Source organism: Anas acuta, chromosome 20, assembly GCF_963932015.1.
Source record: "Anas acuta chromosome 20, bAnaAcu1.1, whole genome shotgun sequence".
Taxonomy (NCBI): domain Eukaryota; kingdom Metazoa; phylum Chordata; class Aves; order Anseriformes; family Anatidae; genus Anas; species Anas acuta.
The window spans coordinates 7866657-7891408 of record NC_088998.1 but is presented as its reverse complement, the minus strand read 5'-3'; the positions used below and the strand labels follow the sequence as shown (position 1 = coordinate 7891408).

General features: G+C 62.3%; 2 protein-coding genes across 8 annotated transcripts in view; both read left to right on the top strand.

Annotated features, from left to right (window-relative positions):
• The first annotated feature begins 1698 nt into the window (after positions 1–1698).
• NCS1 (neuronal calcium sensor 1) lies at positions 1699–21038 on the top strand. The gene is made up of 8 exons (XM_068656900.1): positions 1699–2082; positions 13786–13810; positions 15092–15230; positions 15753–15831; positions 15972–16060; positions 16219–16296; positions 16618–16734; positions 17230–21038. The coding sequence occupies exons 1-7, from the start codon at positions 2019–2021 to the stop codon at positions 16714–16716; spliced, it is 573 nt and encodes a 190-aa protein (XP_068513001.1). The 5' UTR covers positions 1699–2018; the 3' UTR covers positions 16717–16734; positions 17230–21038.
• Positions 21039–22625: 1587 nt separating this feature from the next.
• HMCN2 (hemicentin 2) overlaps positions 22626–24752 on the top strand; it is a 37008-nt gene continuing 34881 nt past the window's right edge. For 2 of the 7 annotated variants that reach the window (XM_068656935.1, XM_068656934.1), the window contains exons 1-4: positions 22626–23062; positions 23745–23815; positions 24244–24402; positions 24581–24703. In XM_068656935.1, coding sequence (XP_068513036.1) covers positions 22828–23062; positions 23745–23815; positions 24244–24402; positions 24581–24703 — 588 coding nt within the window. In that variant the 5' untranslated portion in view covers positions 22626–22827. Of the gene's footprint in view, positions 23063–23560; positions 23642–23744; positions 23816–24243; positions 24403–24580; positions 24704–24752 lie in introns of those variants that run through there. The other 5 variants (XM_068656937.1, XM_068656938.1, XM_068656936.1 and 2 more) reach the window with 5 other exon arrangements.

The window sequence follows — 24752 nt, the reverse complement described above, 5'->3', positions numbered from 1 at the left end:
TTTTCAGGCCCGGCGGAATTTGGCTTTTCCCCAGGAATCACAGCATGGGCTGTGCGCTCTGCTCGCCGAGTTCATGGCCTGGCACAGGCTGCCTGCCGCTGCCCTCTCCAGCACCAGGCTCCCTGGGGTATCCCCTGCCCCAGTTCCCATCTCAATGCACCTTTGGCCAAGCTCTGGGCACGTTTGGCTGGGCAGCTTGGTTTGTGCCTGATTTCAAAGCCACCAGCCCCAGGAGCCTTTCTGGGCCGGGGCTGCGTTCCCCTGGCTGTGGAAATGTCACCGCATCCCGAGAAATGCCACCGGTGGTGTTATTGAAGCAATAGCAGGGTTAAAGCTAATAATTAGGGAGAGAAAGTGACGGGCCTGCACAGTTCCTGATGACTCTCCTCTGCGAGATCCGAGCTCTCTATTCAGTGTTCTCAGCGGTGGAGACAGGGCAGAGTTTTAAATAGCATTAAATCCCTGTAACATCAGGTTTGCATCAGCAGGGCTTGTACCAGGAGGCCTGCGCAGCACGGGGAGGGTGTGGGACGTCTGCTGGGGGTGTTCATACAGCACCACGACCACAGCTCGGGGAGAAACGGGAAAAAATGGGCAATTTGCTGGAAGGAAGGGGCCACGCAGGGCATTTTGCAGCAGCTCTGGGGGGCAAACTAAAATCTGATGGGGTTGATGCAGGTGGGCTTTTGTCCCTAAAAACCACAGCACAACCCTTGCTGCCTCCTTGCAGCCGGGCACAGCGGATCCTGCATGGCTCCTGGAGGCTCCTGCATGGCTCCTGGTGGATCCTGCACCGTTTCTGCTCGCAGCAGGGCACAGCCAGAGCTCACCCCCCGGGCACACGGCTGCTGGGGGCCCCAGCTGGGCCGTGGCGCTGAGGGAGGTGGTTTTTTTTTCTTTCCTCCTCTGCCTTAACGAGCTCGGTTTTGGAAGGCAGGATCCTGGAGGATTCTGTGTTTTGGAAACATCTACCTGGGGAATGTATCCCTGGATATCTGAGCGGCAGGCAACCCTTGGCTGGTTTAAGGGGAAAAAAAAACACAAAAAAGTGCAGAGCCAATGTCGCATGAGCCGTGCTCCTCCTCCCCTTCACAGCACAGGCCCCGTGTTTGGTGCTGAGCTCTCCGCAGCCTTGCGGACAGGTTTCGCTGTCTCCAAGCACGGATTTGTGTTTTTATTTTCCCCTTTCCTTGGCTGCTGCCACAGCAGTGCCGGCGTGCCCGGGCAGCTCCGGCGAGGCCCTGGTTGCAACACAGGCGGGAAGAAAAACCGAATTTATGGAGCGCATCGGTGCAGCTCATGGCCGTGCGTGCGTGCACGCAGAGCTCTGCTACAGCCCTGAAGCCCTGCGTGGTTTTGAGGCTGAAAATAATAAAAAAAAAAAAAGCCGAGATCCGCCGCTTTCAGAGCTCGCACGGTTTCCTGGCAGTGCCACAAATCTCTGGAGGTTGAAGCCGGGGGGGGGGGGTTTAAACCGAGCTCGGGCTCCACGGGCACACCGCAGAGCATGGGGGGGAGGCGGGGACCTGCCCCCAGCCGTGGGCAGCGCTGGGCATCCCCAGGGGGGTCCTTGGGGAGGGGCGTCCCCGGAGCCCCCCAAACCCCATCCCCACGGCGCAGCCTCCTCCTCCCTGTGCCGGGGGAGGCCGCCCCCCGTTCCCACCCCCTCCCCATCCTTTCCCACCCCCTCCCCATCCCCATCCCCATCCTTTCCCATCCCGGCTGCCGGAGGAGGGCGGGGAGCGGGGAGGGCGCGCAGGGTGCGCGCAGCCAGGGCGACGCGCGCAGGGTGCGCGCAGCCACGGGGCGGCCCCGCAGCTCCTCCCGGCTCTGCTAAACCGAGCCCCGGCAACAAAGCCCCCCCCTTTAACCCCCCCTTCCAACCGTCCCCGATCCCTTCCTGCCCTCCCCGGGATGTAGCCCAGGGCAGGGAGCTTTCTCCCCCCCCCCCTCCCCGGACCCCCGGACCCCCGGCGCTCCATGCCCCCGCAGTGAGCCGGGGGGAGCCGCCGGCCACCATGGGGAAATCCAACAGCAAGTTAAAGCCCGAAGTTGTGGAGGAGCTGACCAGGAAAACCTACTGTGAGTATACCGGGGAGGGGGTGGGGGGGGTGGGGGGGTCGGCTGTGCCTCGGGGGGCGGCTGGGGCGCGGGGGGCGGCGGCTCCGAGGTCCCCCCCAGGTCCCCCCGCAGCCCCTCGGCTCCCTCCGGTCCCTGGTGGCCCGCACGGAGCTCCCCGGGCACCGGGGCCCCGTTTCCCGAGCAGAAGGCGCAGGCTCCGCCGGGCTTTGTTGCAAGAATTCAGGGATTTAGGCTGGGAGGAGGAGGAAGGGGAAAAAAAAAAAAAAAAAAAAAAAAAAAAAACACAAAAAAAAGCCCTGGGTATATTTATTTATTTTTATTTATTTATATATATCACGCAGCGGGGGCAAGGAGAGGGGCAGGGAGCCGCAGGAACCCGGCGTTTTTCTTCCCAACCCAATTCTCCGCGGCCTATTTCGGAGCTGCCGATATTGGGGGGGGCCGCATCCTGCCCTCAGCCTCCCCCAGGCCCTGCTTTGCAGCCCCCCGGCCCCGCTGCCGGCTGCGTACCCCTGGCTGGGGGCTCTGCCCCCATAACCAGGGCGTCCGGGTTGCCCTCAAAGTTTGGGGGCGTTACTTGGCGGGGGCTCCTTTGTTGCTGTGTGCGCCGGCACCGGGTTCGGTGTTTTCCTGCGAGTATCTGAGCAGCAGTTCAATAACCCCGGGTTCTGGGTGAGTGGCTTTCCCCTCTGATCCTCCTCTCTAATCTTATTAGCGTGGCTGGCGGCTGAGCCATCCAGTTTTAGCAACCCAATTTTATTATTATTTTTTTATTTTTGGTTATCCTGAAGGGATGCACAAAGGAAACAAAGGCTCTGACGCTTCAAGTTTGCCTCCCCGCTGGCCGGGCGCAGATATTTCCCCCCTCTCCTTGGCCGGGGAGCCGCTAACGTGCGGCAGACCTGCGAGCTCTCCTCTCCCCCTGTCATTGCTGCAGTCCCACAGCAGCGCTTACCCAAAAAGGCAATAGATTAGGATGCAGCAAGTTCTCCCATATGGAGAGGAGGCAACGCTGGTGCATTGCACAACCCCACACGCCGGGTTGCTTCCCTCTCTCTCTCGCCGGTGCACAGCCGGGAGGAGGGCGCAGCCAGCCCACGAGGGGTGGCAAGGTGGCTTGGGGCACCCCGGCTCAGCGGCTCGGAGAGCAGAAATGGCAAAAAATAGGTGGCAGGGCCAGCCCCATGGGGGTGGCAGGGGCTGGAGGTGGGTTGTGGTGTCCCCACGGCGGGTGCAGGTGGGCTGGTTCTGGGGATCGCCGTGCGCGCATCCGAGCTCTGATGGAGAGAGCAGCCTCATCCCCTGGTGATGTCCAGAAAGCGCTGGGCTTTCTGCACCCATGGGTGGCCCCAGGCTTTGGCACACAGGGAGAGCTGCCCCGTGTCTTCCCAGCGGCGGTGCTGACAGACACAGCGCCGGCAGAGCCATCGTCTGGGGGTGTCTCTGCGGGCTGGGGCCAGCGGAGGGTCACCGCCTTTGGAATCGCTTCGCTCGCAACTTTCTGCACCTCTCTCTCGGGTGCCCTTCCCTTTCCGTGTGGCCATCGCTAACACCAGGCCCTGCTTATTGAGCTCTGCTCGTTCCCCCTCTTGTCTCCGGGATTAATTCCTTTTGCTGAGTGTTTCTGCCCCTTCTCTGCAGCCGTCAAGGCGAGCGCGCGCTCTCTTGGCTAGCCAAGCACTGCACGGGGCCCTCCCAGGCACATCTGGGAGCCTCTGATTTATCTCCAGCCCCTGGGAGACTGGAAAATGTTCCTTTCCTTCTGCTTTTGGGGGAATCTGGGCACAGAGGAGATGCAGGTGGCAGTGCAGGTTTGCAGCGGGTGCTCTAGGAGGGACACGGTCCCTGGCTGGAGCAGGGGACAGTGGCTCCTGCCCATGTCACACGGGTCTGTGGTGTCACAGCACCTCTCTGGCAATTTTTGCAGATCTGTCACACCTGCGGGACTACAGGGGGGCCGCACCCCCAGCCTGCACCATGTCCCAGTGCCGGGTGGCTTCTGGTGTCCCCCGTCCCCTCTGGTGACACCACCGGGGTCTTTCTCTGGCCCTGGGCGCAGCGATTTGGGGGTGCTGCTGAGGATGCTGCAGGTTGGCCACCAAAATTGTGTCACTGCTGCTGCTCAGCGCAGCTCGTCCTGAGCCCTCCAGGAGCAGACGGGGAAGGGCAGGAGCTGGGGACCCTCACCAGGGCTCCCTGCACCGTTACGGTGCCGGGGGGTGGCTTTAATGGCACTTGGGCACCTGAAGGTGCAGAAGGACGCCCAAGGGCTTGCCCCGTTGGTTTGGACCCATCGCCATGAGTCCTTCATCATCTCCCAGTGCCCACAAAAATCTGGCAGCACCAAGCGAGCCCTGCAAGGCCTCGGCCTTCCTTGGGGGCCGGGCTGCTGCTGTGCGGGAGCGTGCGGGAGGAACGGCAGCGGTAATGAATAATAAATCATCTCCTGCCTTGTGCTTCCATGGAGCCTCTCATCCAAAAGCTCTCAGAGTGCTTTATAATCATTAATTTATTATTAATCCTCCCCGTGCCTCGCTGAGGGAGCTCAGAGACAGGTTTGGCTGCTGTGGGTTTTGTCCCGGGGGTGTTAATGCTGGAGGCTCGAGGAGCCCCCTGCTCCCCGGGGCTGTGCCCGGCTCCCCTCTGGATTTAGCTCCAGGTGCTCGCACCAGGGCCACCGTGGGATTTGGGAACGGGTTCTGCTGAGCTTGTGAAGGTCCTGGGGTGTTGTGAAGGTCCTGGCCAGGCCTTGAGGGCAGGTTGTGCAAAGCAGGTGTGGGCGCAGAGCGTGCGTGGTGCTTGGGAAGGGCTCTCCATGGACTCCAGGCAGAGAAACGCAGCGCTGGGTGTCCCTGCTCGCAGCACCAGCACCGTGCCGGCAGCCCTCCAAATCACAAAACAGGCTTAAAAGTCTGAGGGTGCTTTGGAAAAGCACAATTCAGCTTTTTCCCTCTGGTCGTTTTTGGGGGTGTCTCTCCAAGTTTGCTCTCTGCAGCTTTTCCCCGGTGCAGCCCCCCTAACAGCGCCTTATTTCCACGCCAGCCGTGACCCCCCCCCAGGACCCGGGGTGCTGGGGGAGGCACGGGAACGGTGCCCGGGCTGCAGAGGGTGCGAGCAGAGGAAGATGCTCTTTTTCCCAGGAGCCGCGTCCCACCCACTGTGAGCTATTTTGTGGATTTTCAGCTCACTCCGGCATCATCATTTTCTGCTCTTTTACAATAAGCCGCAAAATTGGCTCTGTTGCTCGACAGTAATGCATTGAATTAATGGGCATTAGTTTAAGAGCAAACTACAAACATATCGATTGGTAGTTACGGGGCGGCTGGCTAAATTCTGCGGGGAAAAGGAAGAAAATTCTCCAGCTGCAGCAGTTTGCAGCCAGGAAACCGGGGGGGGGGTTCCTCGGCTGGGGGTTGCAGGGATGGAGCCGGGGCCGTGGGGAGGAGCAGGGGGCCGGGTGGCACAGCGGAGGACGTCAGTGGCTCCCCGCTGTGGGTTTATTTTTATCCTCCAAAGTGTTTGGCCCCGGGCTTTGGGTTCCTCTGCCAGGCTGGTTGGTGTTGGAATCCCTCCTGTTGCTCACCCGGTGGAAATTGGGGCACGCTGGTGAGAAGCGAGCCCGGTGCCTGAGCACCCGGCACCAGCAAACGATGGGGGAAACACCCAGAGCGTGGGGAGGTCGCAGTGGCTGGGTGTAGCACCAGCCCCGTGTCCCTTCTCTCTGCCCTACGTGCACCATTTTGGGGTAGCCGGTGCCTCGGGACCCTCTCCTTGGGGGTGGGCGGGTGGCGTGGGGCTGCAGACCCCCTTTGGGGTGCCGAGGTGGGCGCAAGCCCAGTGCTGGAAGCCCAGGCCGAGCTGCTGCTGGCTGCTTTTGGTGCATAAAGGCATTTGCAGGAGCCCAAAAGGGAATTTGGGGATGGGAGCGCCCAGCCCGGGTGCTGCAGAGGTGGTGGCTGTGGTGCAGGCTCCCGGTCACTGCGATCTTGGAGGGGGGGGGGACCCAATTTTATGTCTCCAGGGGGCTGTGGTGGCCTGGAGAGCACCTGCAGCCCCCTCCCCAGGGAGACCCTGCTCTCCTCGTGGCAAATCCCACATCTCGTTGTCCCAGGGTAGGTGTGAGCACAGCGAGTTTTGGGGCATCAGACCTGCGGCACCCTGTCCCTGTGGTCCCCGGGGGGGACACGAGGAGGGGACACGAGGGGGACCTTGGCCCCCACCCCACAACCGAGCGAGGCAGCCACGGCCTGGTGCTGCGAAGGCATCGGAAGAATCACATTTCATTTATCCCCTGACATGTTAATGGATCTGCTTAACCACTCTGCTGACCTTTGCTGCTGCCGTTATAATTAAGGTTGTGAAACAAGAGGCTCTGAAGGCATCAAAGGAAGCGGCTGCTCCAGGGAGGAGCCCAACGATCAGGGGGGGACATTCGTGGCCTTGCTTTGTGCCTTCCTCTCCTTCTGGGTCCTCTTAGGACAGGGGGAGCCCTAAGAAAAGGCAGCCAGGGCCCCCATCCCCCTCACCAGTGATGCGCCCGGGGTGCCCTGCCCCATGCCGTGGCTCTTTGGTGGCTGCTGCCGTGGGTTCCCCGTGCTGGGGACAGGACCCGAGCTGTGCCGGGGGCTGTGCTGGAGCAGGGCTCTCTTCCCCTGCCCCCTGCAAGCCGCTCGCCCTCCAGGGCTTATTTTTTTGTCTCTGCGTGGAGGCAGGGCTGGCTGTGCCGTGCTGCGGCCACGCGTGTCTCCGCACCGATGGCAGGACCCCACGGAGATGCCCTGGGGGTCCCCTTTATCCTGGGGGAGGAGCAGGTGTAGGGCACCTCCGGCACCCTCTGCCCAGGTCAGGAATCACTCCATGGCTGGGGACAGCGCCCGGGCACCAGGCGATGCCCAAATCCCTGCAGGGATGGAGCCAGGGGCCGGGGCGCATCTGCCCGCCCTGCAGCTCCTCCAGTGCCTCTCCCGGCCATTTCGGGAGCTCTCATTTTCGGGATGCCCCTGCCATGGGGCATCGCTGCCTCGGCTCGTGGGGAAGCTGGGATCCAACAGAGCCAGGGGTAAACCTGCTGCAGCCACCGGCTTGTGCCGTGGGAGCCTTCAGCCTGATTCGTTAACTCCCCAGCCCGGGCTCAGTGCTCTGCCCTTCCTCTGCTGCCTGTGCTGCAAAGAGCGACTGCTGCTTCTTCCCCAAACCCGATTTCCAAAGCCTGCTGTCGGCCCCTTGAATATTTAATGCAGTCTAAAAGGGATTTTAACTGCGTATTGGTTTTGCTGCCCGTGTCAGCCGCGGGGGGAGATGAGAGCAGAGCGGCTCTTGGCCCGTGTGTGCTGGGGTGGCTGTGTCCCCCTCTGAGAGGCAGCTCTGGTGGTGCTGGTGACCCTACAACGAGGGTGCTAGGAGGAGGACGGTGGCAATGGGATGCTGAGGATGGGACCCCCCATGGGGACATGTGGGCAGCGCGGCTGGGAGCGGGACTGGGCGCTGCTGGGGTGCGTGGGGAGGAGCTGTGGGCACGCAGGGTTTGGGTTAGCAGAAGGAAATACTTCTGGGATGGACACAGCATCGGCGGTCAGGCTGTTCCCATGGTTGTGTCCATGGGGGTGACCTGGAGCAGGAGGGGGAGCAGATCGAGTCCTCGGGCAGTCCAGTAGCCATGGGGCTGAGCCCTGCTGGGGGGCAGGAAGGCAGCGCGCTCCGTAATGTTTAACCAGGACGTCGGTTACATATTTAATCCAGAATTTAAATGAAACCAAGTCGTCAGGGCCGAACAACCCACATTTCTGAAGTGCTGACGTGCGGCGTATCTTAAAAGCTGCCGTCACCAAATGTACCGTGGGGATTTAGGGGAGCCCTGCAGCGCCCTAAAAGGGGGCGATGGATGGTCCTGGCCCCACTACCCGAAGTGACAGAGCAGGGCATGAGGCACGGGGTGGGCTGGGTGATGTTGGGGCCAGCAGCAAGCCCCCGGTGCTGCAGCAGCCTGGGGGTGTCACGTCCCTGCAGCCCTGTGCTGCGTGCCGGGGGAGTTTGGTGCCGGAGCTGGGGGCGTGCTGTTTGCTGGAGGAGTTTCCGTGCCCACGCTCCAGCCGGCCCCGGGCAAGCTGCTGCTTTCCACCCCCTCTGCCTGCACAAAGTCCCCGGGCACAAGCCGTGTCCCAAGCCACATGGCAGGCGTTTTGCTCCCCAAAAGGGGAACGGCCACATGGCACCGGCTGGTGCCGTTCAGTGCATTTTGCGGTCTGGAGGACGCCCCATCGCTCTTGCACGTGTGAGTCTGTGGGTGCTTCCAGCGCTGTTCTCAGTCCTTGCCTGGACCATTGCAGTCCTGGCTAACGCCTGGTGAAGGGCTTGAGCTGCTGCTGCCTGCTCGGGGCGTGCTTTGTGGGGAGAGGCTTGAAATCTGTAACAACCATTCCGGCTGTGATGCTGTTAACCCCGCAACCCGCTCTGTAGGGCCGAGGGCTGGAGTTTGGGCCAGGGGGTCCTGGACAAGATGCCCCGACCCTCACGGTTACGTGTTTGGCAGAATGAGGTGTGAAGCCTGCTGCAAGCCCACGGGCAAAGGGCTCCACGTGCAGTGGGGATTGGTTCTGGCCATGGTGCTCATCCCTGCAACCCCAATCCCAGGGCAAGGAGCGAATCTCAGCGAGCACTCGTGCGTCCTGCTGGTCCCGGCTGCCTGTGCGCGGGGAGGAGCAGCGCGGTTTGTAATTGATGCAGATTAACATTGTGACGATGTTGAAAGCGGAGTTTATAACACATTTATCTTCAGACAATCCTTAACTATGTGTTTGGCAGAGGTGCGGGGTGGAGTGTGTTGGGCACAAATTGCAGGGTGCGCCGGGTTCACGCGGGAGCGCCGCGTTGTTTTACGCATCAGGGGCCAATTAGCTCGTGCATGAGCGCCCCGTTAATTTACGCGTCAGCACCCAATAAGTTCACGCATGAGTGCCCAATTAGTGCACACACGAGCGCACAATTAATTGGCATAGGAGCACCCAGTTAATTTATGCATGGGCGCCCAGTTGGCTGGTGCTCGGTCGCACGCTGGTCCCTGCGCGCGCCCGGTTCCTTGGTGCCTGTGCCCCCCGCCGGTTCTCGCTCGAGGGTCCAATTAATTTATGCACGAGCACCTGATCCATTCACGCCTGAGCACCCAATTAGTACGTGCACAAGTGTGTAATCTGCTAATTGCACTAATTTACTCCTGAGTGCTCAATTAGTTCATGCATGAGTGCCCGATAAATGCACGAGCACCCAACAGAACCACACACGAGCGCCCAGCGTGGTCACGCATGAGTCCCCCTTTCGCTCACACCTGAGCACCTTGGCAGTTTGTGCACCATCACCCCGTGAAGTTATGCACGAGCACCCAATCATCTGCACAGGAGCACCCAAATAATTTATGTATGAGTGCCCAACTTGTCCGCATAGAGCCGCACAGTTTATTTTTGGAGTGCCCATGCAGTGCACGCATGGGCGCCTGGCTGACACACACATGGGTGCCCACTTGGCACACCCGTGGGTGCCCAGTTGACTCACGTGTGAGCTCACACTTTGCTCACACAGGAGCACACACTCTGCACACACGTGGGTGCCCAATTTACGCTCACCTGGGTGCTGCACTGAGCATCCTGGCGAGGTTTAGGCGGCCTCAAGCATCCACCTGCCCATCCGGAGAGCCTCGTCTTTAGCTAAGCTGGAGGCCGAGTGCCATTTGTGGCTGGAAATAATTAACTCTGGTTTTCCTGATCTGGCAGCCCTGTTGGGGTCAGGGTGCTGTCATGTGAGAGAAGCGTCCCCAGAGGGGTTGGGGTCCGGCCATCTCTCCTGCAGCCCTACAGCTGCCCCGTCCTTGCCCTGGTCCTATAAATGATGAGCTCCCACGCGGGCACAGCGCGGGTGGGGACTCGCAGCCCCGCGTCCTCCTCTCCTCGCAGCCTGGCAAACAAATTAACGGGCTCGAGCAATGATTAACCGGAGCTGTTTCTTGCTGCAGTGGCAGCTGGGTGGTGGGAAGAGAGGGGGCATGCGGAGGGCGGGTGGTGACAGCGCTGTCACTGCTGGGGATTGATGGGGAGGAGGGGGCAGGAGGGTGGGAGTTTGGGGTCCTGGGAGCTGGGAGCAGGGAGCTGGGTGCTGCTTGAGGGAGCTGGGAGCTGAGGTTTGTCCCTTTGTGCTGGGTGTCCCTGTGCACGGTGTGGGGTGCGGGGCCGAAACCTTCCTCCTGGCCGGGATGGGAGCGGGGACGCACCCGGGGGTGCTGCAAAGGGGCAGCGAGGGCCCGTGGGCATGGGTTGGGGCAGCTCCTGTGCTGCTCCTGCCCCTGTGCTCAGTGTTTCCCTGTGCCTTTCCCCACGCTTTGACAAGAGAGGCGGAAACATCGGTGCTGACGGCGTTGTGCCTGCGGGAGGGAGGGCGGCTGCAGCGCGGCGCGGGGGCTCCCAGCTCGGCGATGCCTCCTCCAGCATCACGGTTCATAACGAATACCCAAACCCAGCTTTTTAGTGCCTTTCATCCCGCAGGGTCCCAGGGCGTGCTGCATCCATTAAGGAGCAGCTACGTGCACTATTTATAGCCCCAAAGCCTCTGTGGGCCATCCGTCCCTGGGGGACCACCGCTGAGCCCCAGGGCGTTGGGGATGCGCGCCCCCGGCACCGCAGAGCGGGGCCCCGCTCCGCTGGGACGCGCTGCGGGCAATCCCTTGTCCTTGAGCGCTCGGGGTTGAGCCTGCCTGTGTTGTATCGCTGCAAATTGATTTGCATCAGCTCAGCATCGCGCCGGAATCGATGCTGGGGGGGGGGAGGGGAATGCAGCAGCCGCCGCACTTTCTGTAAGCTTGGGTGCGCTCTGCGTGCCGGAGAGATGCTGAGCGCCCTGAGCTGCTGAGGATGGCTTGGGGGGAGTGTGGGGGGCAGCCCTGCCCCTGCATGCACCCCCTGGCCTGTGCCCAGGCCAGGCAGCTCAGCTCAGCCAGGAGGGCGCTGTGCCCCCCAGGTTTACGTGGCCGCAGCTCCCTGCTGCAGGGACGCTCCTCAGCATCCCTCATCGGTGCTGCCCAGAGCATCCAAACCCGGTGAGGTTGGGCCGGCTGGAAGACGCAGCCGCAAAGCAGTGACCTGCCTGGGCTCGGTAACTGCAGATATGGAAACCCTCGGAGCTGAGGATCCCTCCCTGCAGGGCCCAGGGAGCCCCAGGGGCAGTGCCCGGAGCAGGGCGCGCTCCCCACAGGTGCCAGGCAGCCGGCTGCATCCCCGCCCTCCGCCCAGCCCGCGCGTGTCGTTACCAGCGTTTCTCCTGTACTAAAAAAAGCACAGATTTCTTAATTGTTTCCTGCTGGAGTTGAAAGGCAGCTCCCAGGACCGAAATAGCACGGTGGGAGAAAAACCGAGCGGGAGAGAGCGAAACGTGAATCTCCCAGAGGTGCTGAGCTGAGCACCTGGCCGGGTCCCCACGCTGCTGCCGCTATCCCCAGGTCCTGCTCTTCCTCCTCCTCCTCTTCCTCCTCCCACCTGCCTTTGTTGGCTTCCATGAGAGCCTGGGGCCACGGGGCTGGTACCCGGGGGCACCTCTGCACATCCTCCAGGCGCAAATCGTGTTATCTCCAACGGGTATCCTGGTGCCAGGGGATGTGTGCGCAGAAGGCTGCATCTGATCGAGGCGTTGCTCAGCATCTCTTTTGGAAGGACACTCCTGTGCGACCCTGTCCCATGACCACCCTCCTCCTACCAAACACCCCTGCCAAAACAACCCTCCAAATCCCCCCCGTGGCGCAGCCAAACCCCACCAGCATCCTCCAGCCTGGGTGCTGAGCATCCCCGAGCCTTTCTCCCCACTCCTGCCCCCGCAGCCCCCACCAAGCCGACCCTTTGGCTGCCATCCCACTGAGCCCAACCCCACTGCACCCTTTGGGGCTGTGGTGTGTGGGGATCCTGGGGCTGGGACCCCCCCTGCCCCTGCACCCACCTCCCGCCAGCCCTCGCCCTTTGTGCCCTGCGCCTTTTGCCAGGCACGTCGTAAATCCTTCTGCTGGAAGGCTGCTTCCTTTTATTTGCCACCCAAGGTAATTGGCATCTGTTGATGTGGCTTGGCTCTCTATTTTTATCAGCCGTTTGCACATTGACACATCTCCGCTCCGCCTCGTTATCCCGGCGGATTTCAGACCTATTGCTTTTTTATTATTATTTAGATGCGCGATGCAAGGGAAATGACTAACGAGGCCGCTCCCCCGTGCCAGCGTGCTGGCAGCGGGCTCCCTGCTCGCGTGCCAGCCCGGCACCGCTCCCGCAGCGGGGTGCTGGGGTTTGGGGCTCCCCAGAGTGCTCGCCCGCACCGTGACAGCCTTTCCTCTGTTGAGCTCCTCTGGGCTCTGCAGCTGCCCTCAGCTGGGGCTGCTGTCTGCACGGCGAGCTCCAGAACGGCACCCGGAGCTGCTCAGGGCTGGTGATGCTCACCATCTTCTAGTCAGTGTATTTTGGGGTTTCTCCGAAGCCCTGTGAACCCCCCCAGAGGCCCGGCATGGGTTTGGTGATGTGTTTCATTGCCGTCATCCGTGTGCTTCGGAGGCAGCGAGCACCTGGGTAGCGAAACGTGCGAATTCCAAGCTGGCTGCGATGTGCTGTGAGCATCCATTGCTGGGCGGGTGCATCCCGAGCTGGAAAAGCCACGTGGCGATCCCCAAGGGGTTGGAAAGCGAAACCATCGCAGGCTGCAGGTCTCCAAGTGTCCTGACATCTGGTTAGGAACGCTCAGGCTGGTGCCAGGGGTGGGCTGGGGCAGGATGCTCGGTGCGCTCTGTGCCCACCTGGCACCCAGCACAGCTCCTGCTCCGTCCCACATGCCTGAAATGGTTTTGGCACCGGCAGCACCGCGCCCCCCTGCCCGTCAGAGCCCTGTCCGTGTCACCATCCCCATTGGCACCGCGTGCTGCTCTTGGTTTGCTGTCGGGGGGGCTCTGCTGGGTGAATCCCGCAGCCTTCGGCACCCTCCTCCTCGCCCAGGAGGTGCGCAGGGGCGCGGAGCGTTTGCTGCGGGGGATCCCCGGCGGGCAGCACCGCATGGAAACCTGACAATTGCAGCTAAAAATAATCCTGGGAAGGAGGGGTGGGAGGGGGGGGGCTGCAGAAAGGAACCAAATTTCACATGCTGTGTATTCATGCGAACCCAGAGGGAGCTGCTGCCAAGCACCAGGCTCATGCAAAGGGCTCCGGAGCTGCAGCGAGTGTTTCCTCTGGGGCTGGAGGGCAGCAGCAGGCGGGGGGCGAGGGGCTGCTGAGGCTGGTCGGGGGGATGCTGGCACCCCAAAGCAGACGTTCCTGCTGATGTTTTGGGGATGCTTTTGGCTGCGGGGAGGTGGGAGGGCAGGGCCGGATCCTGCTGGCACGAACCAGCCCTGCATGGTTCACAGCATCTCACCGTGCTCCCCTTGCAGGGAGCAAAATGTCCTTGTAGGCTCCCTGCTTTTGGGGCTGGGGGGGCCCAGGGTGACCCCCTGCTGAGCCCTGGGCTGTGCCTCGGAGGCTGCGGCTCACCGGGGATGCAAAGCCTGGGTTCGGGCACGTGGTGCCCATGGGCACCTCCTCCCCCTTCCAGGCCTGGAAGCGGCTTATGGGAAGTGCAGAGCAGTGCCAGCACTGGGCAAACACTAAATTCCTTTTTCTTCTTCTTTTCCCCTCTTTTTTTTTCTGCTTCCTCTTGCAGTTACAGAGAAGGAGGTGCAGCAGTGGTGAGTACCGGCGTGACAGTGAGGTGCTGGGGGTGCGGGGCAGGAGCCGGGGGTGCTCGGGGACCGAGTGGAGAGGGTCCCACAAGAGGTTTGCACAAAACACGGGGCGCCTTTCCCCTACTAACAGGCCCCTGGACGTTCACAACCCCGTGGTGGTTTTGGGGCTGAACGCAACCTTTGGTGACCTGCAGCAGCCAGGTGGGGGAAACTGAGGCACGGCACCAGCACCCAGGGGTGCCATCGGGTGTCCCTTGGCAGCCCGGCCCCGACAGGGACAAGGACACGGCGATGCCTCTCTGGCAGCGTGCACCCACCCCATCCCCTCCGCCCCCCAAACGCGACGCCCTAAAAAAGCCACCGCTTCCCTTTCATCTCCCTATCAAACCAGTCAAGCTTTTCTTTCTTTATCTCTTTCTCTCATCCTTCTCCCCCCCCACCCCCCCCAACCCCGATGAGTCAGCGCTGCAGCACCGTGGAAAAGATGTCACCGGCACTTCGGTTTCCCACCTCGCCGCCCCCTTCCCCTCCTCCTCCAGCCCTCGGCCGCTGCAGCGGGTGCTGGCGGATCCAGACAGGGCCTTGCATAATGCTCGTGTGCCCTGCGGGATCCCAGGGGGTCCCACGGGGTCCCAGTGCTGTCCCCTCACCCAGGAACCAGCCGTCCCTTTCCCCTGCACCTTCTGGGATTGCCCCCGGTGCAGCAGCTCTTTTTTGGGGGTTTAAAGGGTTCCTGTCCCTCTCCCTGTGCCCAGCCCAAGGAGCTGCTCAGGGCTGGGGCAGCCCGGATGAGTCCCATGGGTGCCTGATCCCATGGCACAGCCGAGCTGCTGTAGGACGGGCACGCGGCACTGGGGTCCTGGGGGTGCTTTTGGGGCTTCTGCTGCGAGCCTTGCAGAGGGAGGGTCTTTAAATGGGAATTTGGCTCGGCAGCGGGGTGTCAGCTTCCCTTGATCAGAATTTAGGGGGTGGCTGCAGCTCTGGGGCTGTGCCCTGAGGTGTGGATGTGCCACGTGTGCTCCCCGCTGCGGTGTCCCCATCCCCTGCCAGTGCGCAGCGTGAAAGTGGCTCAGTTCTGGGCTGCTGCCGGGCATTGCTCGGTGTCACCGGGGCCACTCAGTGCTTCTCCAGCTCCGTGATGCCCACCAGGACCTCGTCCCCTATGGGTCGGGTGCTGCACAGCGAGGGGAGCGGGGCCGGGGGCACCCGGCACCTCCGTGCCTCCGGGGGTGCGCTCAGCGAGCGGAGCCGCGCGACGCCCGTCCCTCTGCCCTTCCTCCGCAGGTACAAGGGCTTCATCAAGGACTGCCCCAGCGGGCAGCTCGACGCCGCCGGCTTTCAGAAGATCTACAAGCAGTTCTTCCCCTTCGGCGATCCCACCAAATTCGCCACCTTTGTTTTCAACGTCTTCGACGAGAACAAAGTAAGTCCGCGAGCCGCGGGCACGGCGCACGGGGTTCAGGGCTGGGCCGGCGGCTGCGCTTTGGCAGGGTGGGTTTGGTGGTGGTTTGGGCAAGGGGGGGCACAAGGGGACCCCCAGGTACCGAGCATGCTGCTTCCCCCCTGTCTCAGCTCGGTGCTGTGCCTCGGAACAGCTGCGCAACGCTCGAGGCGCAAAATATTCCAGCGCTCCCCGGGGCGTGAAATTAAAACGGAGCAGCTGGAGCGAGCGAGCCCCCGCGCTCGCTTCATTCGATGAGAATCACGTGGGGAAAGGCGGCGAGAGAGGAGAAATGAGATGTCTCGATGACAAAAGCCCACCCGCAAGGTGTCCCCTGCGCTGGCAGCGGGGGCAGCACTCGCGGTGGGATGCTGGCAGCTGCGCCTTGTGCGCCGGCAGCTGGCTCGCACCGCCGGGATGCACGGGGCTGGCTTGTGTGGCACGGGGCTGGCAGCGGCACCTTCGCCCCCTCCTCTCCTTCACACCCCTCTGTTCCTCCCCCAGGACGGGAGGATCGAGTTCTCGGAGTTCATCCAGGCGCTGTCGGTCACCTCCAGGGGGACGCTGGACGAGAAGTTGCGGTGTAAGTGGCCCCGTGGGGCGCTGCCAGGCTCAGCCCTGGGCTTTGGGGTGGCTTTGGGGGGGCGGTGAGGGGGTGCAGCAGGTTTCCATCGGGACTGGGCACATGTCGGGGCCCCGAGCATCTCCACATCTCTCGCGCAGGGGCGTTTAAGCTGTACGACTTGGACAACGACGGGTACATCACGAGGAACGAGATGCTGGACATCGTGGATGCCATTTACCAGATGGTGGTAAGCGCCCGGCCGTCGGGTCCGCCTGGGTTTGTGCCATGAGGGGGCTGCAGGTGGGGATGGGGGGGGGACAAAAACGCGTGCCCTCAGCTGGGGACACCGCCGGGCAGGACACGAGCTGTGCCTGCGTGTGACCGTGTCCCATCCTGCTGCTGCAGGGCAACACGGTGGAGCTTCCCGAGGAGGAAAACACACCGGAGAAAAGGGTGGATCGGATTTTTGCCATGATGGACAAGGTGAGGATGATCACATTGTGGGTTCAGGAGGCACTTCTGGGCCCCCTTTGCCACATCTGGGCTCTCGCAGGTACCTCCCATCCCCACAAACACAGGCTCTGGGCAACCATGGGGCCGTCTGTGGGGTCTGTGCCCTTCGGGGGTCCCCAAATCCACGCCAGGTCCCAGGGATGTGCTGAGCTCCCCCGTGGCTCTGCTCTTGCTGCGGGTGTTGGGGGGGCTGGATGGGGAATGGGATCCGAGGGGGGGCTGGTGGTGGGGACAGCGGGGGTGCTGCCGGGGCCCTGGGGTGCTCAGCACCTCAACGGGGGCGTTTTGCAGAACGCGGACGGGAAGCTGACGCTGCAGGAGTTTCAGGAGGGCTCCAAGGCCGACCCCTCCATCGTGCAAGCCCTCTCCCTCTACGACGGGCTCGTATAGTCCTGGGGCCGAGCGGCGGTGAGTCCGGCATGGGGGAGCTGCGGGTGGGGAGGTCTGGGGGTTTTTCCGAGAGCCCCTCAGTCCACGAGGGTGCCCGAAAACCCGCCCAGCTGGCGAGCGCTCGGTGCCGGCAGGGCCCGCGGCACCAATCTCGCTCTCGGCTGCGCACGCTGCAGGGGAGGCACGGAGGCAGCTGGCGAGCTGGGGGCACGGGGACACTGCAGCAATATTCCATTAAATGCTTCATTTACGTCCTGTGTCATCGTATCGTGCCCTGGAGCCGGCGGTCCCGGGGAAGCCGTGGCTCACAGCACCCCAGGGCTGAGCACCCACGGGGGTGCGCGGAGATGTCTCGGGGTGGGTTTGGGGGTCACCAACCATGCCGGGTCCTGCTTTTGCTTTAACCCCCTGGATTTTTGAGCTTTCCACGATCTCTGCGTTCCCAGCTGGGGACCCCCAAGGCGTTTGTGGATCTGCCCCTCGCTCTTACGTGCTTTTTTCCCCCCCCTGCAGATGCCTGGGGGAAGATGCTCTCCGTGCCATCCGACCACCGCAGCGCGCAGCTTGCCTGTCCCTCTCCGGCCTTCCTTTTTGTTCCGCGAGCAAAGGATGCACCTGAAGCGCGAGCTCACTCCCCCTCTCTGCACTCCGAACCAGCCGTTGCCATTCGCCAACTTCTGCTTTTTCCAAAAAAAACCTGCAAAAGACCACGGTCTGAGCGGCGGCGAGCGCCCAGGACTTCGGGGCCGGGGGAATGGGTCGAGTGGCACCGAAGGCAGAGCCCCTCCAGCCTCCTCGCCCCCTTTGCTCCTCTTCCCTGCGTTTTGGGAGCAGACTGCGGATGCGCCGGCGTGGTCCTCTCCTGGGATCCGGCCGGCTGGAGACGGAGCCCAAAGGTAGCGGGGCGCCGGCACCCCGGGGTGCTGCTCGGGGAGCCGAGGCACGAACGGTGATGGGGAACAGCCCTCGTGCCGCTGGCAGCCCAGCCCGGGTCCCTAGGGATATATATTATTATAGGATTATTTTATTTTATTTTTGTGAGACGGTATCGTGCTTTTTTTCTTTCATTTTTTTTTTTTTTTGGTGGAAAGAAGTGAGGCTTTTTTTTTTATATGCCTATCTCGACGATCGATATCTTTATTTATTCGTTGTAAATGTTGCTGCCGTGTTTAGTCTCTCGTGTGTGTGTGTGTGTCCGAACACCTAGGTGATGATCTGTAAGGTTTACATCCTCATACACTATTGCAGGGCATCGGGAGCCTGCAATAACGACGAAGCCAAAAATCTGCCTTCCCCCCACCTCCTCCCCCCGCACGCCGTGTGCTGGCTGATGTTTGAAGGGGGGGGGGGCGTAGCTTCTTTTTTCTTCCCATTTGCCCCATTTCCTGCATTTTTCCGGTCTCCCTCCTCTTCGCCAGCTCAGCTGGGGGTCGGTTTGGGCAGCCCCTCCTGCTCCATCGCTCTGCTCTCCGTTTCTTTACCAGCTGGGTCTCCCCGTGGGGCAGGGTGAGGAGGCAGCCGGTGCCCAGCCCGTGCTGCTTCGCCTCGTTTCCTTTCCTTCCTGCATGAGAAGTATTAACGGAGGGTTGGGTTTCTCTCCCAAGCCCATTCCTTTGTCCCTATTTTGCTTCGGGGATGGTGGCAAGGCGTGCTTGCCCCCCGCACGGAGCTGGCTGCCCGTCAGCCGTGGGAGCAGCACCTCGGATAGGACGCGCCAGGTTCTGCTGGAAGCCAGGAGCGCAGCCCCAAAGCAAAAAAAAAATGCCCTTCCAAAAATGCTTTTCCCCATCCCCGAGGAGAGCTGACTTTGTGCGCAGTACGGCCAGCAGCAGGTGCAGCCGCGGCCGGATTTGGGGGAAGAGCTGGTGGCAGAGAGGAAAAGGCAGGGAGGAGAGCCAAAAACTGGAGGTTTCTGCACCGAAAGGGCTGCGGGAGCTGGAGCGCATGGGGCAGCCCGTGCCCACCACGGAAACCCACGGGATCACCGAGAGCAATCGCAAGCCCTGAGCCTGGGAGCCCACGGGAACGTCTCTGCCACCCCGAGGGTGCCCCTGTCCCGCTGCCGGGGGACTCCTGGAAGGCGTCGCTCCCTCCCCGCCCCGGGAACTCCTTTTTTTTGATGCTTTGTGGCCAAAACGCAGCTCCCTCCTGCAGATCTCCGCGGTGCCTCCAACATCTCCAACCCCGACCCGCTGCGCTGGGCCCCCCCCCGGTGCCAACCGATGTGACACCACGAGGATCGTCTGCTGGGAAACCACGGACCCACAGCACCCGGAATAATTCCCAGCCAAATGCAAATATTTGCTCTGTCACTTCCCCTGGAAGACTTTTTTTTTTTTTCCTCCTTTTTTTTTTTTTTTTTTTTAAATGCCTTTTGCATTGGCTTTGCCCCTCCCAGCCCGCTGCCGTGCTTCAGCTCCATCAGCGCTCATCCGGGTCAGACACAGCGAGCTCGGCCCCTCGCCGATTTTTGGGGAGAACCTGCAAAGCAAGCGGGGTGTGCAGCCAGCTAGAAGGAGTTTCCAACCCCCAAAATACCAAAATTCAGCGTCCGCCCAGCCGGTGCGGATGGGGTGGGATGGAGCAGTCCCTCGGCCCCCTCTGCCCCCTCTCATCCTTTTCTGAGCATTTGCACATTTGACAAAAAAAAAAAGGAACAAAAATTGGGGTTTTGCCTGCATTACAGAGCTCTTTGCTAGTTGATGAGGACCCTGCTGGGGGATGAGGGGAAGGACCCTCCTGCAGGGCCGGGGCTGGCCGTTGTCCCGCTGTGGGGTCTGTCCTGCCCCCTTTTGGCACGCTGAACGCCCCAGAGCAGATTATTTTGGCCACAGCACCCAGACCTGGCTGCAGATGTGGGACCCCGGCTTGGCGACACCTCCAGTCTCTCCTTGGGGTCCCCACCTCCTCCTTGAGCATCACCGGGACGCGCAGCTCCTCGGTACTGCTGCAAATACGGCTTGAAGCTCCTCCTGCTTGGAAATGTTGGCCTTAACCTCCTCGTGCCTCAGTTTCCCCATCACTGACATCGGCTGAGCCCCGGAGAGCGGCTGGGTGCCGGGCCACAGCCACGGGGGGCTTGGCAGCACCCAGCAGAAACCCACCCACGTGGAGCTCCAGGAGCGGGGCAGGAGCTGCTGGGTCGGAGCCGCCACCACGAAATAATTAATTTCAGTCCCTCATTTTCAACCCGATCATCATCCCAACCAAGCAGCCGGCAGGAGCCCCCCCGTTCCGGGCCGCTCCCTGCGCTGAAATGACACCGGGGAGGGGGACCCGAGGCAGAGGCGTGGGTGTCCCCGTCCCCCCCCCGGTGACTGCAGCGTGTGTGTGTCCCCCCCTCATTTGTCCCGTCAGTGTTGCCTGATTAAACGCAGTGTCTGTGCTCCCCTTCTTTTCAGTCCTCTGTTCGCGCGCTGTCGCTGCTTTGTGGCCGCCTTTCCCTGTGCGCTGGGGCTGGGCTGAGACGTTTCCTCCTGGAAAAGTAGGGTTTTGGGGCACAGCCCCCCCCCCAGCCTCTGTACCAGGGCACGAGAGAGAGAAGCGAGGTGGGAGTTTTCCTCCGGAGCTGCCCTTTAATCGCTGCACTCGGGTGCCCCCAGGATTGCTCCCGGAGCACTAGAGGGGGACCCCAGCCCTGCATCCTCCCCACCCTGAGCTGGGGTGTGAAAAGGGTCCTGGGGGGTCTGATCCCTGCTTGGAGCAGGACCAGGGGTTTTGGGGTCGGCTGCAAGGCTGCTGGAGCTGCTCTTGGTTGGGTTTGGAGGGACAGGCGGTGACCCGCAGCCGGCACGGTGGCACCAAGCAGCTCACCCGCTCCCTATGTAAACTGGGGGGGGCTGGGGCCTTTTGGACACCCCTCCTTCTGCCAGGGCTTTGGGGAGGCTGGGGACAGGAGGTTTGGGGTGAATTTTGGGGTGAAGGAGGGAGCTGCCAGCCCCCGGTGCACCGCAGCAGCTCGGGGCTTGCCGCGCAGGGTCCCCACCGGGGTCTCGGTGGCACGCACAAGACCCGGTGCTGCAGGAAAACCCCTCTCCCTTCTCTCTCTCCATTCGTGTGGCCACAAACCCTGCCCCGAGAGGCAGCCGAGCTCTGGGCTGAGAAGCAGCAGCTCCAGCGAAGAGCCTCGTTTGTCAAGGTGAAGCCTGTCTGCGCGTCGTCCGTGCCGGCCTCCCGGCTTGCATGCCCTGCTGCCTTGTCTTGAGATGAATTCAAGAGCAAACCGAGCAAAGCAACCGGTTCCAAACAAACAGACAAAAAAAAAAAAACAGAACCCAGGAACTTTGTGACGATGGAAATAAAAGCTTAATGACGGTACCGAGGCACCCGTGGTCTGTGGTGTGCAGCAGGGGGACGCAGTCTCCGGGAGTCTGCGCGGAGGGGCTGCGGGTGCCACCTTTGGGTGCTGGGTGCCCTGAGCAGGGGCTGTTAGGGACACCCTAACCACACTCTTCCTGGGCTGAGACAAGCATTCGGGCCTCAGCTCCATGCCTGAGCTGCGCTCACCCCAAAAACGCTGCTCCTCCCTTCGCCCACACCCTTTTATTTCCCCCCCTTTTACGCAGCAGACGCGTGCAGCCTGTCCCCACCTCCTCCGGCCCCGCTGCCAGCGCAGCAGGCTGGGAGCCGCCGGGGTGCTTTTGGCAAGCGGCGGCCGCCGAGCAATTTGCTATTAATATCCCCTAATTGCGTCTCGCAGCCCTTAATTACGCGCCCTCGGCGGCCCCCTCCCCGTGGCTGGGTGCGCAAAGGGGCTCGCGGCGCGGGTGAGGCTTTGGATGCGCACGGGGTGGCTCTGTGCTGCTCGAGCCCGCTGGAAAGGAGGCTGCAAGGCCCTGCCAGCACGTCCTCGTTTGGGCAAGCTCCTAACGAGGGGGGCTAATTAGTGCTGGGGAGGCCAGAGGAGGTCTAAGCAAGGAGGCTGGGTGCGCGCACGGGAGGCGCGCGGGAGGCGCGTTGTACCCCGGCGCAGGGATAAAGCGTGTATTTAAATCAAGAACCATAAAATATCCCGAGTTGGAAGGGACCCACGAGGCTCATGGAGCCCAACTCCTCTTTTATTTCTCTCCATAAATTTATTTACGGCTGTGCCAGCAGAGGGCGAGGAGGGGGGGCAGGCTCCGAAGGATGTTTTTGGGTGCGGTTACCCAGAGGCTGTTCCCGCTGAGGATGGGAGCACCCCGCAGCAAGGAAGGGGTTAAAGCCCAGTTAACCCCCTAAGCCCAGTTAAACTGGTGCTGCGGGGACTGGGAGCAGCTGGGGGGGATGGATCAGGCGATGGGGAGAAGCTGGGGGGGGGTTTGGGCACCAGCAGCTGTGCGGGGAGGTGGTCCCCATCCCCTGCTGGGGCAGGACGAGGGGTGCTCAGCCCTGGGGCAGGACCTGGCCCTCGATGCTCCCCCCCAGCCTCTCCCGGTCCCACTGGGGGGGCGTTGAGCAAGAGCAGAGCTGGGGATGGGGGGGGGGAGCTCAGCGCATCCAGGCCTGGGCTCTGCTCCCAGCCCCCCTCCTGCTGGGGGGGGGTCTCTGCCCCCAGCCCCTCTCCCACCCAACCCCACCCCGACCCCTTCATCCCACACAGTCGCTGGGAAATCCAATCTGAGGAGGGTTCCTGGTGTCCTGGGGGGGTTCCTTTCTCAGCACCCCCCCCCCTTGCAGCTGGGTCCCCCCCCTCTCCATGCGTTTGGCAGATTTTCCCCACCGGCGCTCAGCTGCGAGCCCCCGCGTCCTCCCCTCACCTCCCCCGGCGGCACCCGGGGAGGGGGGGAGGCAGGGCTGGGGGGGGGTCCAGGCACTGTGTCAGCCCCCATGGGCTGTGGGACCTCCTTTCCAGCCCCCCCTCGGCCTCCCCAGCACGTTGCTGGCTCACAAAATCCTTTTTTTTTTCTTTTTTTTTTTTTTTTTTCCCCTCCTTCCATCCCTCCCAGCAGCTGAGCACTGGAGCAGGGCTGCAGCTGGGGGGTGGCTGCGTCCCCTCTCTGCCCCTGCTGTGTGCAGCCCCTCACACACCCCCCTGTCCCATCCCGTCCCCCCCCCACCCCAATTTGGGGACAGGGACGGAGCAGGGCGAGGACAAAACAGGGAGCTCCGGCACCCCAAATTCTCCCCAGGATGCCACCCCACGGAGGGATATTTGTGGGTCTCTGGCTGCTGCTGGTCCCTGGCGTCACCGGGTCCCCCCCCGGTGCCGGGGGGGCCACGCTGGCCTTCGTTTTCGACACCACGGGCTCCATGTACGATGACCTGGTGCAGGTGACGGAGGGGGCGTCGCGCATCCTGGAGCGCACGCTCAGCCGGGGCACCAAGCTCATCAGGAATTACGTCCTGGTGCCCTTCCACGACCCAGGTAGGGCCCTGATGGGTTTGGGTATAAGGGGTGAGGGGCCGGGGTTTTGGGGCTGGGTGGGTTTGGGGCTCTGCTGGTGCGCTGAGCGGAGCAGAGGGGAGCGGAGCTGGTCCCCTGCCAGCCCCCAGGAACCCCAGGCTGCGGCTGGTGGCCAGGGGCAATGTGCTCAGATGGGGGTGGCTGACCCAAAATCACTCCGAGGAGCACCCCGAGTGCGTGCCCTGTCCCTTCTCCCCTTTTTAATCCCCCCCAGTGGCTGCGGTAGGGAAGCTGCACGGGGTGGCTGTCAGGCACGGTCTCCACGCCTTGCTGCCGTATGGGGCTGGCTGTTTTCCCCCTGTTAATTAATTAATTAATGGTGATGCTGGCACCTGCTTGTGCCACAGAGGTGGCTTTTTGCTCCCAGCCCGTTCCCATCTCGTTAGGCATTGCTGCACAAGCCCTGTGCGCACCTATAAACAGCGGCTGCTCTCCAAAAGAGCCCAGACCTCCCCTAAAGAGAGCGGGATCAGGGCTTTATTTTTAGCAGAAATGCTGAAATTCCACGAAAACTGCTGGAGATGGGGTCAGGGGCAGTAGGTGGGGGTCGGCAGCCGTTTGCTGGTGGTCTCCCCATCACCCTGGTCCCTGTCCCGTGTTTCGGCTGGGGTCAGGGGCTGACCTGGGACCTCTGTGTTCACAGAGGTTGGCCCTGCGACCCTCACCACGGACCCCCGCCTCTTCCAGCAGCGCCTGCAGCAGCTCCAAGTCAAGGTACAGCATCAAAGCAATGCCCTCTTCTAAAAAACAATTCCTTTTAAACCATTTCAGCTGCGCTCTGCAGCTGTGTCAGTGGGCTCTTTAGGGCGCAAAACCCCATGGAAGCAGGAGCCGGTCCTCGCCGTGTCCTCGAGCCCCCTGCCTGGGGTGGCTGCTGGAGGCGTTGGGCTGGGTTGGGCACAGGAGTGTGGGCACATGGGGCTGCACTGGGCTGGAGTCATTATGGGGTGGGGTGTTAATTACCAGCTGTGGGACAAGAACGGCTCGGTTGTGATCCTGTGTGGCTCCACGGGGCCATCACGCTGTGCTTGCTCCAGCAAAGAAATGCAAGCCCTTGTTATGGGGATGGATTTGGGAAGCCGGCATGGCACGGGGACAGTGGGGACCCCATCCCCAGCCCTGCCCGTGTCACATCCCCGCAGGGCGGGGGGGACTGCCCGGAGATGAGCGTGGCAGCCATCAGGCTGGCCGCTGAGGTCTCGCACCCCAACTCCTTCATCTACGTCTTCACGGACGCTCGGGCCAAGGACTATGAGCAGCAGGAGGAGCTGCTGCGGCTGCTGCAGCACAAGCAGTCCCAGGTGAGGCCGTGTCCCCTACAAACCCCGAGGAACTGCCCCCATCACCCCTTACCGCGGGGACGCGGCACCGTGGCTCAGCGAGCAGGGGGCTGGATGTGTCCCCCCGGGGTGTGCTGTCCCCCCGGGGTGTGCTGTCCCCGATGGGACGCTGCAGGGGACCCCGATGTGATGTTTGCAGGTGGTGTTTGTGCTGACGGGGGACTGCGGGGACAGGAGCCACCCCGGGTACCGTGTGTACGAGCGCATCGCGGCCACCAGCTCCGGGCAGGTTTTCCACCTGGACAAGCAGCAGGTGAAGGAGGTGAGCGAGGACGGGGAGGTGGTCTCACCCAGCCCCTGTATTCCCCCGG